Source organism: Choloepus didactylus, chromosome 6 (genome assembly GCF_015220235.1).
Source record: "Choloepus didactylus isolate mChoDid1 chromosome 6, mChoDid1.pri, whole genome shotgun sequence".
Lineage (NCBI taxonomy): Eukaryota > Metazoa > Chordata > Mammalia > Pilosa > Megalonychidae > Choloepus > Choloepus didactylus.
This window is the reverse complement of record NC_051312.1, coordinates 64353960-64368642: the sequence shown is the minus strand read 5'-3', so window position 1 is coordinate 64368642 and position 14683 is coordinate 64353960. Positions and strand designations below refer to the sequence as shown.

At 42.5% G+C, this 14683-nt stretch overlaps 1 protein-coding gene across 3 annotated transcripts in view; it reads right to left on the bottom strand.

Moving 5' to 3' along the window:
* The window catches only part of PLEKHA7 (pleckstrin homology domain containing A7), a 256736-nt gene that overhangs the window by 57339 nt on the left and 184714 nt on the right, over nucleotides 1-14683 (bottom strand). For all 3 annotated transcript variants that reach the window (XM_037839324.1, XM_037839323.1, XM_037839325.1), the window contains exon 9: nucleotides 9070-9245. In XM_037839324.1, the coding sequence (XP_037695252.1) occupies nucleotides 9070-9245 (176 nt within the window). The remainder of the gene's footprint in view (nucleotides 1-9069; nucleotides 9246-14683) is intronic.

Below are 14683 nucleotides of genomic sequence, written 5' to 3'. Positions count from 1 at the left end.
AAAACAATCAATGTATTACAACACATTAAAAACTCGAAAGGGAAAATCAATTGATCATCTCAATAGATGCTGAAAAAGCATTTGACAAAATCCAACATCCCTTTTTGATAAAAACACTTCAAAAGGTAGGAATTGAAGGAAACTTCCTCAACATGATAAAGAGCATATATGAAAAACCCACAGCCAGCATAGTACTCAATGGTGAGAGACTGAAAGCCTTCCCTCTAAGATCAGGAACAAGACAAGGATGCCCGCTGTCACCACTGTTATTCAACATTGTGCTGGAAGTGCTAGCCAGGGCAATCCGGCAAGACAAAGAAATAAAAGGCATCCAAATTGGAAAAGAAGAAGTAAAACTGTCATTGTTTGCAGATGATATGATCTTATATCTAGAAAACCCTGAGAAATCAATGATACAGCTACTAGAGCTAATAAACAAATTTAGCAAAGTAGCGGGATACAAGATTAATGCACATAAGTCAGTAATGTTTCTATATGCTAGAAATGAACAAACTGAAGAGACACTCAAGAAAAAGATACCATTTTCAATAGCAACTAAAAAAATCAAGTACCTAGGAATCAACTTAACCAAAGATGTAAAAGACCTATACAAAGAAAACTACATAACTCTACTAAAAGAAATAGAAGGGGACCTTAAAAGATGGAAAAATATTCCATGTTCATGGATAGGAAGGCTAAATGTCATTAAGATGTCAATTCTACCCAAACTCATCTACAGATTCAATGCAATCCCAATCAAAATTCCAACAACCTACTTTGCAGACTTGGAAAAGCTAGTTATCAAATTTATTTGGAAAGGGAAGATGCCTCGAATTGCTAAAGACACTCTAAAAAAGAAAAACGAAGTGGGAGGACTTACACTCCCTGACTTTGAAGCTTATTATAAAGCCACAGTTGCCAAAACAGCATGGTACTGGCACAAAGATAGACATATAGATCAATGGAATCGAATTGAGAATTCAGAGATAGACCCTCAGATCTATGGCCGACTGATCTTTGATAAGGCCCCCAAAGTCACCGAACTGAGCCATAATGGTCTTTTCAACAAATGGGGCTGGGAGAGTTGGATATCCATTTCCAAAAGAATGAAAGAGGACCCCTACCTCACCCCCCTACACAAAAATTAACTCAAAATGGACCAAAGATCTCAATATAAAAGAAAGTACCATAAAACTCCTAGAAGATAATGTAGGAAAACATCTTCAAGACCTTGTATTAGGAGGCCACTTCCTAGACTTTACACCCAAAGCACAAGCAACAAAAGAGAAAATAGATAAATGGGAACTCCTCAAGCTTAGAAGTTTCTGCACCTCAAAGGAATTTCTCAAAAAGGTAAAGAGGCAGCCAACTCAATGGGAAAAAATTTTTGGAAACCATGTATCTGACAAAAGACTGATATCTTGCATATACAAAGAAATCCTACAACTCAATGACAATAGTACAGACAGCCCAATTATAAAATGGGCAAAAGATATGAAAAGACAGTTCTCTGAAGAGGAAATACAAATGGCCAAGAAACACATGAAAAAATGTTCAGCTTCACTAGCTATTAGAGAGATGCAAATTAAGACCACAATGAGATACCATCTAACACCGGTTAGAATGGCTGCCATTAAACAAACAGGAAACTACAAATGCTGGAGGGGATGTGGAGAAATTGGAACTCTTATTCATTGTTGGTGGGACTGTATAATGGTTCAGCCACTCTGGAAGTCAGTCTGGCAGTTCCTTAGAAAACTAGATATAGAGCTACCATTCGATCCAGCGATTGCACTCCTCGGTATATACCCGGAAGATCGGAAAGCAGTGACACGAACAGATATCTGCACGCCAATGTTCATAGCAGCATTATTCACAATTGCCAAGAGATGGAAACAACCCAAATGTCCTTCAACAGATGAGTGGATAAATAAAATGTGGTATATACACACGATGGAATACTACGCGGCAGTAAGAAGGAACGATCTGGTGAAACATATGACAACGTGGATGAACCTTGAAGACATAATGCTGAGCGAAATAAGCCAGGCACAAAAAGAGAAATATTATATGCTACCACTAATGTGAACTTTGAAAAATGTAAAACAAATGGTTTATAATGTAGAATGTAGGGGAACTAGCAGTAGAGAGCAATTAAGGAAGGGGGAACAATAATCCAAGAAGAACAGATAAGCTATTTAACGTTCTGGGGATGCCCAGAAATGACTATGGTCTGTTAATTTCTGATGGTTGTAGTAGGAACAAGTTCACTGAAATGTTGCTATATTATGTAACTTTCTTGGGGTAAAGTAGGAACATGTTGGAAGTTAAGCAGTTATCTTAGGTTAGTTGTCTTTTTCTTACTCCCTTGCTATGGTCTCTTTGAAATGCTCTTTTATTGTATGTTTGTTTTCTTTTTAACTTTTTTTTTCATACAGGTGATTTGAAAAAAGAAGGGAAAGTTAAAAAAAAAAAAAAAAAAGAAAAAAGACAAACAAGGGAAAAAAAAAAAAAAAAGATGTAGTGCCCCCTTGAGGAGCCTGTGGAGAATGCAGGGGTATTCGCCTACCCCACCTCCATGGTTGCTAACATGACCACAGACATAGGGGACTGGTGGTTTGATGGGTTGAGCCCTCTACCATAAGTTTTACCCTTGGGAAGACGGTTGCTGCAAAGGAGAGGCTAGGCCTCCCTGTATTTGTGCCTAAGAGTCTCCTCCTGAATGCCTCTTTGTTGCTCAGATGTGGCCCTCTCTCTCTGGCTAAGCCAACTTGAAAGGTGAAATCACTGCCCTCCCCCCTACGTGGGATCAGACACCCAGGGAAGTGAATCTCCCTGGCAACGTGGAATATGACTCCCAGGGAGGAATGTAGACCTGGCACCGTGGGACGGAGAACATCTTCTTGACCAAAAGGGGGATGTGAAAGGAAATGAAATAAGCTTCAGTGGCAGAGAGATTCCAAAAGGAGCCGAGAGGTCACTCTGGTGGGCACTCTTATGCACACTTTAGACAACCCTTTTTAGGTTCTAAAGAATTGGGGTAGCTGGTGGTGGATACCTGAAACTATCAAACTACAACCCAGAACCCATGAATCTCGAAGACAGTTGTATAAAAATGTAGCTTATGAGGGGTGACAATGGGATTGGGAAAGCCATAAGGACCAAACACCACTTTGTCTAGTTTATGGATGGATGTGTAGAAAAGTAGGGGAAGGAAACAAACAGACAAAGGTACCCAGTGTTCTTTTTTACTTCAATTGCTCTTTTTCACTCTAATTATTATTCTTGTTATTTTTGTGTGTGTGCTAATGAAGGTGTCAGGGATTGATTTAGGTGATGAATGTACAACTATGTAATGGTACTGTAAACAATCGAAAGTACAATTTGTTTTGTATGACTGCGTGGTATGTGAATATATCTCAATAAAATGATGATTAAAAAAAAAATAATAAGTAATGGGACTTCAGGCAAAAAAGTTTTTTGGGTTTCTCCCTATCTCCTTGCATTCCCAACAACTTAACACATGACTTCTCAAATCAGGAGAACTGACACAAAATAGAACTGCAATGCTCGATTTAGCACAATGGTAGGAAAGAATGAAGTACCCCTCGGCTGTCAATGACTAGGTCATTCAAAGAACTTGGCCATGCAGACCATAGATACTTAGTTAAGATGACAACAAGCCTTTCTCAGACTGGCTACTCTTCCCATGCAGGTCATTGCTAGCATCGTGAGCACTTGGAATCAGTGACTGTTTAAAAGTACAGGGAAGTCTTCACCCCCAGTGACAAATTTGGCTATATGTGTCACTTCTCAAACATGGCAAATCCAGAGGGCATAGGGTTTAGAGCCAGTCAGATGTGGATTCAAGAGCTGGTTCCAGCACATACAAGCTGGGTGACCTTGGGTAAGTCCCCAACTGCTCCAGCCTCAGGTTCCTCATCTGTAAAATGGGTAGAATAACAGTTGTTGTGAGGATCGAAGAAGACAAAGAGTATAAAGAATATGGCACACAGTATTCCCTCAAATACAAATGCTAATTAAATATCCTATTATCTTCTTCCTCCTTGCCCCAATTAAAAAAAAAAAAACACAACAATGTACACACAGAAAACTTAATTTCCCAACTTCCCTTGTAGCTGTGATACAGATCAGACCAATAAGATATAAAAAGAAATTGCTGGGTGGGTCTTCCAGGGAAGTCTTTAACAGAAGGCAGGCTCAGATGGCTTAGCTAGCCCTGGCAAGGCAGCCATTTATAACTGCTAGATGATGAAAATAAGGATGAATGCTATAAGCTAAAAACAGGGTATAAAGTGAGAAAGAGCCTGGGTCCCTGATGGCATCACGGCATTAGCCCAGACTGCCTCTCTCTGGACTCTTGCTATGTGAAAAAGCTAAAACCTAATTTCATTATGTCTTCCTAAGTTGGGTTGTTCTATATCCAGCATCCAAAAGCAATCTCAAACAGATACAAGGGAAAGATATTGGCTGGAGTTGGGCCACCCCATTTTCAGAGCCTCAAAGCAATACTATATGCCTACTTAGAGCAAATTCTTTTTTCCCCCGGCAAGTGGGAAGAGCACACATTTCAGACTGGGGATATTTTTTCACAAGAACTTTGAAATTAACAGATCTTATGAAGCAACTGTGCACTGATTATTATTTTATTCTGCTTCTAAATACTTTACCTCACCAGGAATTAGGGAATAATATTTCCCTCTAACTTAATGCTAAAAAAAAAAAAACCACACAAAAACCCAGCACCTTAAACCTTATTCAAATACTCAGGGGGGAAGTGGAATAACAGCTCTTAGGGGCTTGGTTGGAACTTAGTCCTATTGGCAGACATAGCCCCTCTGTAGTAACTTCATTGGAAGACTCTCTCCCACTCACCTTATCAAAATGACCAAGTTAGCAGCCGAAGACCAAGGGCCGTGCCACTGACATTCTTAGAGAGTCTGATCTGAGCCTGGCCAGGTGGCAGAAGTCCTGCCAGAGGAAAGAGCTCAGCCTGGGTGAACAGACATTGAGTCCTGAGCCCTGACTTCCAGTTTCAGGACTATGGTGGGCTCTAAAGCAGAACTCACCCTGGGCAGAGTTAACAGACTTGTGCAAAAGGCTGAAGATGAAGGGGCCCAAAGTATTCAGGGAGCCCTAAATCAGGGAGGCTTGCTTGAATTCATTCCTAGTATTGGAGAAAGGAGATGGCTGGAGAGAAACAGAGAAAGGAGTTGATTTCTTCTTTTCCCCAGAGTTAAATAGGGCAGTCCTCCTGGGATGGGGGAAGATATCCGACCTTTCATGGTCTGCTCTGCTTTAAATTAACACTAGAGGGCCTGACAGCTCTGAAAACATACTCCACAATCCTCTGGGCGACCCTCCCCCAAAGAAGAGTGAGGCTGCAGAATAAATGAAATATCCAGACTGCCAGACTGCCAACCTAAGAAGGCCTCCTGCCTTAGTTGAGTGGCTTTTGGCAAAGTCCTTTGTGGAGTTTTGTTTTTCCCCTTGCGAAGTTTCAAGGATTGACAGCCAGAAGAAAAAGAGAGGAAAGATATTCAGTTCATTCCTGCCTGGAGAATCTTTCCCTCTTCCTTCTGCCGGGGCAAGACATACCCAACAGTCCCCATTCAACCCAACTAGTCTAGAGCTCTGCACACATCAAGCTCCCTCACCTTGCATCTCCCTACGGCAGTCCCAGTCAGGGTCGTTAATTTTTGTGGCCAATGCTTACAACTGGGTTATTATTACTAGGTCTGACCATGTGCCAGAAACTTGACATCGACCATCTCTAATCCCTACAACAATCTTGTAAGGTCAGTATTGCCAAGCCCAGATCAGCTGAGGGCACTCACACATGAATACTTACAACTGCTTGCAATACACTGTCTCAGCTGAAAGACAAGGATGATGGCCAGGGCAGTGGTGGCAGCAGCCTGATCACCGACAGAGAGCCTTCCAAATGCAAAACCCTGAGCTAGGCACTTTAAGTCTATTACACCTTCCTATCAGCACACAAGCCCATAAGGTAAGAAATGTCATTATTCTTTCATTATAGATAATGAAAGTGAAGCTCCAGAGAGGTTAACAAACTTACCCCAGATCATGCAACCAGTGACGTAAGCAGGATTCAAACCCCATCTGATCTGATTCCTGAGCCTAAGCACTGCACCAGGCTGAACTCATGTCTATAAATCATCTCTTCCAAGGGTCCAAGGTGTTTGTGTACAGCCTAGGTGTCCTGTAACACCTTCCCCAACGTGATCAGGGTTTAGAAGGCCAAAGATTTAGCTATCCAAAGAGAAAGCAGATGGCCCAAAATGTGTGGGTCATTTCTGAGCAGACTGATTCCCCATATGTCAGTCCCAGAACTGATCAGAGAACTCTCAGCCATCCCAAATCCTTATATGAACATCTTATAGATGGAGGTTTCATGGTTGTTTTGTCATCTTCTCATCCACCCAGCCAGCCAGCCAAACATCCATTCACTCTGATATTAACTGAATGCTTATGATGTGTCAGACACTGTACCAAGTGGTGGTGATAGGATAAATGAGACCTACACAGTTCCCATTTTCAGGGAGCTCACAGTCTATTAGGGGTGAACAATGAGGAATCAGGAAAATACAGCTATAATATGAACGATAATAGTTAAGGAATGATAGAGAGCTAAAAGCAAGGGCATCGATTGCTGAAGAGTCGGGAAAGGAGGAGACGGCATCTAATCTAAGACCTGAAGGATGGGTGGAAGTTGTCCTAATCAGAGCAGATGTGCAAGACCCAGAGGGATGTTGGTGCCTCATAAGCTGGACGTCTACCTACCTCCCAGACCTTATCACAGTCTATTTTCCCCTTTGCTCACTCTGGTTCAGCCATACTCTCAATCTTTCTGTTTCTTGAACAAGACAAAGCTCATTCTTGCCTCAGGGCATTACGATGTGCCATTCCTTCTGCCTAGAAAACTCTTCCCCAAAGTTTTCCATGTCCAATCTTCTTGTATCAATCAGGCCTCAGCTCCACATCATCCTCTTATAGAGGCCTTCCCTGATCACCCAACAAAAGTGGCTCTTCTCTGCCCCGCCACCCTCCTTACCCCCATCACCCAGTTTTACTGCCTTCATGCACAGATCATGACGTAAAACAATCTTGATGATTTATCTGCTTGCTTGTTGATGGTCTGCCTCCCCCTCTCCAGAATGTAAGTGTCATGGGACCTTGCTTCTCTCCTAGGACACTGCTGTATTCTCAGCATCTTTGATAGTACCTGACCCCCCGTATACCTTCAATAAATATTTGTGGAATAAAAGACTAAATGGATAAATTGTGAATAAATGCATCAATTCAAGTTACTAAAAGAAGTTCAATATGGTTGGGGTATAGAGAATGGGGAATGGCAAGAGAGAAGGTGTTTGTAAGGACCAGGTCCATGCAGGGCTTCAAATGTAAACCAATGGTCTGTTTGCATCAACAAAGAGAACATGGAGCTGGGAAATACCACCAATACCAAAATTACATCTACAACAAGTCGGGTAATGTTGACAAACGTAAACTCCCCAAGTGAAATCCATTTGAAAATCCTGCCCTTACGTTCCTTGAAGATTGTCCTCATGTTTTGAGGCCTCACTGAAAGAAGAGCGTTGTTAAAGAGACCTCAAATTGGAGCAGGTGTCCCAATAGGGAAGGGTGCAGCCCCCAAATGAGGACTGGCTAAAGACACACCCTGAAATTTGCAGGGCTACCCTGATCTCTCCAAGGCTCCAATACTGCTCATATTCCTCCTCTGCTTTCTCTCAAGAAATTACCAATAGCCAACAGACTTGAGAATTTCAATATCCCTAACTGTACCCTTCACTGGACTGCTCAAGGGAAAGGCAGCTGAAAGACATCTCCATGTCAGCCCTCAGCAACATGGGGACAGTCTGTGGCACGTGTTCAGTTTCAGCAAGATCTTTCTTGTCTGCCCTCCACCCTCTCCCCAGTCTGGTGCTGAAGGCTGTCCCCTTCCACCACTCATCAGAGAAGAAAACCTGAGAAACACACATACACACACACACACACACACACACACGGGTTTCCCTGGCTGTGGATCCTGGGCAGTCATTTCACCCCTCCAGGTCTTAGTGTGTCTCTTGTTTAATGAAGAGACTGGACTATATCTGTTCTAAGGGAACTTCCAGCTCTGACAGACAAATGTGTTAGCCATTTATATATTCCCCTCCAGGAAGTATTCATTGTTAAAAAGGACTTCATGTAAACTCACATACATAAAATTGAGAATATAGGTTGCCAGGATATAGAATGAGGCTAAAGAATGGGGAGCAGTTGCTTAATATGTGCAGAATGTTTAACTAGGTTGAACTTAAACGTTTGGAAATGGATAGAGATGACAGTAGGACATTATTGTGAAAATAATTAACAGTGTTGAATGGCGTGTGAAAGTGGTGGAAAAGGGAAATTTAGAGTCATGTATGTCACCAGAAGGAGAGCTGAAGGGTTAAAACATGGGACTGTACAACACAGTGAATATTGTGGTGGACAACGTCTGTGATTAATTGTATAAATATTAAAAAATTCTTTCATACACTAGAACAAATGTATGACACTAGAACAAGGAGTTAATAATAGAGTGGTATATGGGGAAAAATGTACCTATTGCAAATGATGGACTATAGTTAACAGTAATATTTTAATATTCTTTCATCAACAGTAACAAATGTACCACACCAATACTATGGGTCAATAATTGGTGGGGATAAGGAGTATGGGAAGATTTGAGTTTCCTTTTTTATTTTTATTTCTTTTCTGGAGTAATGAAAATGTTCTAAAATTGATCACGGGGATGTATGCACAAATATGTGATGATATTGTGAGCCAGTGATTTTATACTTTAGATGGTTTGTATGGTATGTGAACATATCTCAATAAAATTGCATTTAAGGAAAAAAAAGGGGGACTTCAAAGGGAGGGCAACGCTTAATACCAGTGAATGAGCGGTGACATTTCAGGCACCCAAGAGGACTTGTTGGGATCCCATCCTAGCGTAAGAAGAGCTCTGGCAGGACTGACCTCTTCAGTGATGATCGAGACAGCACTTGGGCAGCCTGGTTCATGGCCCTGACCCAAGAGTTCATGTCCTCCTGGGTGTCAGCACTGAAGTAGTAGGTCCTCATGCTCGAGTGCTCAGCCTGGGAGCCCACCGTGGAGCTGTTATAGATGAGCGCTCGCATCCCCGTGTGCACGGCCTGGAAGCATAGAGATGGAAACCCAGGTAAGAGAGGTTAGTGCATATTCCACTTGTAGGAGCAAAAACAAGGAGACATTCTGACCAAGTCCCTGTCCCTCCCACTGCACCCCCACCCCCAGACTAAAAGCCCAAGCACCACACAGTCTGGTGTTTCCACACCTGCAAAACGTCAAGGGCTGGATTCCCCTTTCTTAGTGCCAGTTGTGTCTGTTCCCTACAGTTAAAGACCTGCAGCTGAACACGTTTCCTATTTACCTTTCTCCCATTTAGGGAGGGGCACACAGACAAAACTTAAATGAGAAACAGTTTTTTAAAAAACCCTCATTCCAGAGAATCAGACTTCTGGGAATCCCTATTATGGGTTTTCTGAAGCACAGGATCCCTGCTTTGGCTATGATCAGATTGCCATCGAGTCAAAATCAGCTGCAGCAGCAGGTGGCTTGCTGTGGAGGTTCACTGTGCTCTACGGTTGGGCATGAAATATCATGTGTGCTCCTCAAAGAAGCTGCCGTTGTGTCTCAACAAAAGAGGCACTGCGAAGTTCAACAGAGCTGTGTAACATTTAACTAAAAATTCTTGAGCACCTACTGTGCTAGGAGGCCTCAAGGTGCTATTCTTTTCACACATATCCTTGCAAAGAACCTGTGAAGAGGTTCCAGGGATGGCCACTGAAAAGGGACTGGGATGATCTGTGAATAAGAGGCAACTCCGTTTTTTCCCCTTGGTTCTGAAGAGTTGGGACCTGTATTCTAAATTTGTAAGAAGAAACTTCACTAAATCTATAAAGGAAGATGGCAAGAAAAAGGAAGATTTACTGAGTACCTACTACGTGTCTCCTGGGTAGCTCCACAACTATAATCTCATTTCAATCCAACAACTTTGTGAGATGCAGACAGAATCTGTTTCACAGATGTAACAAATGAAGCTCTGAGCTGTTAAGTAGCTTTCCCAGATTTCCACAACCAGTAACAGATTCCTCACTTGTCATTGCCTGATATTAGTTACTTAACACCCTTGTCTATTTATCATGTTTATCATCTGTCTGCTTTCTTTAGAATATAAGATTTATGAGACCTTATTTTGTTCACTATTGTATCCCCAGGAACAGTGTCTGGCACATAGTAGATGCTCAATATATATTTGTTGAATGAATGAATGAAGAGTTGGAGACAGGATTCACATCCACTACGGCCTGACTCTGAATCCAGGTCCTATCCAGAAACGAGTATGATCATGCAGATCATCAGTCCCATATACTGGATACAGAACGAGAAGTGGATACCATGCAAGGACTAGTCAGAGCAAATAAAATAAGAGAAACAATTAAAAACTGGAAAATGACATCCTTCTAGAATCAGTGATGATCATGGATGAAAATGTCTGCTCAAATGAACTGTCAGCATTTGCTTCTTCTCCCCACACTCCTGAACATCCACATCCTGAGTGCATATTAAATATAGGCCTGTTTCTGACATTCAGGTATCTGAGTCCATCCAGCCCAGTGCTAAGGGAGTTGAGGTAAACTCGGCCTGTAGCCAAGGGTGCCTGCTGAAGCAAACCTGATTTCCCTCCTTGCACACATAAGATATCCTGCACTGTCCCAGGAATTTTTCTTGTTTCATCAAGGTGAACATGTGGCCAAAAGAACAGAATGAGAAGGGACTTGAGCATGTCTTACTGTGAATCAGCAGTTCTTAAAAGTTCCCCAGGGTGGTGACCCCATAAGACCTCTGACACTCTCTCCAGACTTTCCACCCAACCATACGGGGTTCTGGATCAGATGGTCATGCCACTTGACACAAGGCCACCCACAAGCATAGGAAGCCCTCCCAAAAGAGAGAGTAGGTCTCTGCTACACAAGAACTCACATAGCCAGCCTTGTCCAAGAAATCAACATGGAACATACCACAAACATACAGGGACGTGTGTGCATGTCTGTCTGCAAACAGGCCTTGGGAGTTACAGTCATCATTACAAAGGAATTATACACCATAGCAAATGTAATTTTATTCACTAATCAAACTGCCAGCATATGTTGTGCCCAGCCACTCTTGGCTCTGAAAAAGATGTTCTCAACTACATCCTATCTGTGCTTGGGCATATTAGATGCATTAAATGTGAAGGCAAGAAGGGGGTTCACATTTCATCTGGCCTGGGGAACCAAGTCCAAAGTGTCCTGAGCCTGCAGGAAGATACCAGAGCCACCCCGGCCTAGTTTCATCTTAAAGAGATTCCCTTCCCCTCTGCTCTACCCTTTCCAATTAATGCAATCCTACTAGGCAACTTTTGCATGACTGAATAGAAACCAGGCTACACCTAAAGCAAATGAGATACAGAGCAAGGAAGACATTACGGCAAATCATAATGCCCCTAGGACATGACTGCTCTGGCTCGTGTAACTCATGTCTTGATATGGCACTGGGGAAGAGAGCCCGGAATCCTCACAACTCAAGCTCCCAACATCAGCCTTTAGAACAAAGAAAGCCAGGTATTTGGGGGAAATATAAGAGCGCTCAAAAGGCCAGACCTTATCAACTGACTGACTGACTCATTCTCTTATTCAACAATAATTTATCATTTATATAGTGTTTACTGTGTGAAAGTCACTACACTAGAAGTGGGGAGAGAGCCTTAAACAAGGCCAAGACAGTTTACAGGCAAGTAGAAAAGAAGAGCCATGAACAAGTAACTACTACTGGATAAATGTTATCAAGAAGACACTTGGGCTGCTGTGAGAGAAGATAACAGGGGCCTGATCTGGGGCAGGACTTACCTGAAGAAATAGCACTTGAGCTGCATTCTATAAGATACAAGGTTAGTACAGATACGTAAGTAGGAGTACAAGGAGGGGATATGCTGTGGCCCCAGAATGGACATGAGCACAGTGTGTATCAGGATGAGGCCAGCGTGACTGGGATAGAACAGGTGAGAGAAGAGCAGCATGAAATGAGGCTACTGAAGTTGACAAGGCGCGAGGGCCTGGCTGGTCACATTAGCTTTGTCTCCATTTAAAAGAGCAATGAGAAGCTATTGAAGGGTTTTAAGTCAGGAGGGATGTGATCAGCTTTTGTTTGGAAAGATCAATCTGGCTGCAGTATGAAGAAGTTGGAGCCAGGCAGAAACAGGAGAGGGGAGGTCAGTCAGGAGGCCCCTATAGGAGCGTAGGTGAGAGATGTGGTGGAAGCAGAGGAGAGGGGTGGGTGGAGTCTGGAGAGAACCAGTGGGTAGTGTCAGCAGGAGCCGGTGATCAACTGGATATGGAAGGTGAGAGAATGTCAAGTATCAAGGATAAGACTCTCAGGTTTATGGCTTGTAAAGACAATGGTGCCCATTTGTTGAGAAAAAGAAAAGAACTCCCCACCTCCAGCCTTTTGGCTGATACAAGAACACAGTGAACTGGGTAAAAACTTGGGCTCTTGGAGTGAGACAGCCTGGGGTCCAAGGTGGACTCTGCCTATTACCCACCAGGTAACACTGGGCAAATTGCTCAAGCAATTTTCCTCATCTTTAAAATAGGACTATGAATAACAATAGTATTTACCTTGTATGGCTGTGTGAGGATGAACCAAGAAATTGCACACACAGTATTTAGAGCACAGCCTGGCATTTGTAAGGCTCAAAAGATATTGGTTACTGATATTATAGGAACAGTTATTATTCGAACAACCTGAGGTTAGCTAAATGAGCTTCCTGGAAACTTTGAAGACTCCTCCCATCCCCCTAATCACTAATTTATAGAGGACTAAACATGAAATACAAGTAAATCCAAACCCACCATAATTTTGGAAATGTAAGCAGTGTCATTGACCACAACTCCTATTACAGAAGACTGGTCCATGTGGTCCCTCCAAAACACGACTAGCCCCATCTATCTAGGCAGAATTAGCTGATGGGCTAGTTTTCCTGCTGAAAGCATGGGATGGGTAAAGCAATCATTTACACAGTGCAGTGAGACAAGTGTTGTAGACGGACAGAAGAGGGGAACCTAACCTGTCTGGGGAGCTCACAGAGGCTTCCCAGAGGAGGTGACCCCTGAGGAAATAAGAGTTGGGGAAGGGCACTCCAGGCTGTAGCTGAGGCACAAGCAAAGGCCCACAGGCAAGAAATGTCCTGGGGCCTTCAGGCAACAGCACATGGCTGGAGGGAAGTTGAAAGAGGGAGTGACTAAAACTGGCTGGAGAGAGACGCTGGGACCTTGTAAACCACAGATTGGCTTTATCCTGAAGGTAATAGGGAGCACACCCTGAACAGACTGGCGATTTAGAGACAGCATAGAGGATGAACTAGAGACTGCAAAGCAGTTAGGAGGCTGTAGCAGAGACAGCCAACACTTACAGAATGAGCAGTGTGAGCTAGACCCTGTTCAGGTAGTGCTACTTAGGACAGGGATGACAGTAGCTGACACAGAACAGTGGGAGAGGTAGTGGAGAGCAGGAGGTGAATTTAAGAGATAGACAAAGAATGAAATTGAAAGCACTTGAGGTGACGATTTTGGGGGTGGGGTGGGGTGGTAATAAAGGTAACTCTTTCCTGTTCTCTTCTTATCCTTTAATAACCCAAAGCTGATGCTAATTTTAGACTATAAGCCTCACAGAGGCAAAGATTTTGTCCTTTTCAATACTGATCCCCAGTATCTATAATACTGCCAAGTGGAACAACAGAGCCCAATAAATGTTTGTTGAACATAAATAGATAAGTGAAAAGCCAAGTCTCTTGGCTGACCTTCAGCCAGACTCTAGGGCAAGGTTCTTAATCTTTTTTGTAGCAGGGATCCCTTTGACAGTCTCGGAAAACCCATGACCCCTTTTCAGAAAGATTTTTAATGTACAAATAAAATTACATTGAAATATAGTCATTGAAATATTAAAAAACAAAAATTTTTGACATAGTAAAATGTCTTTCCTTCATAATGTATTACATAACCAATCTAGTGGTAGAGGTAATAGTTATGCAATTTCAAAGTGGCAATGAGCATAAATGTTATTTCAAGGTATCTGTAACAATTGCAATATGATATGAAAATATCTATGATTTCTATCTTTCAAGATATCTGTAACAACTGCAATATGATATGAAAATATCTATGATTTCTATTGATGAACAAATCACAGGTATTGCTGATACCTATTTTTGCCTGTTTTCTTTATTGAAGGAAATGTTACATATTAAAGGTTAAAAAATAAAAGGTGTTTTATGCATGGACTCTTTGGGGTCTACAGATCTCAGGTTAAGCGCCCTTGGTCTAGAGAGAGGGACAAAAGCTCAAAGGGAAGCACTAAAGGCTTTTTCCCCATTAAAGACCTTAGACCCCTGGCTGTGTGTAAAGATGTTTTCTGCTCCAGATCCTGGCTGCCCAGAAGCAAGCAGGCCCAAGGCGTGCTGAATTGTGACCAACAGGCTGAGAGAGGCTGGGTATCCAGGAAGGGCTCTATTGGG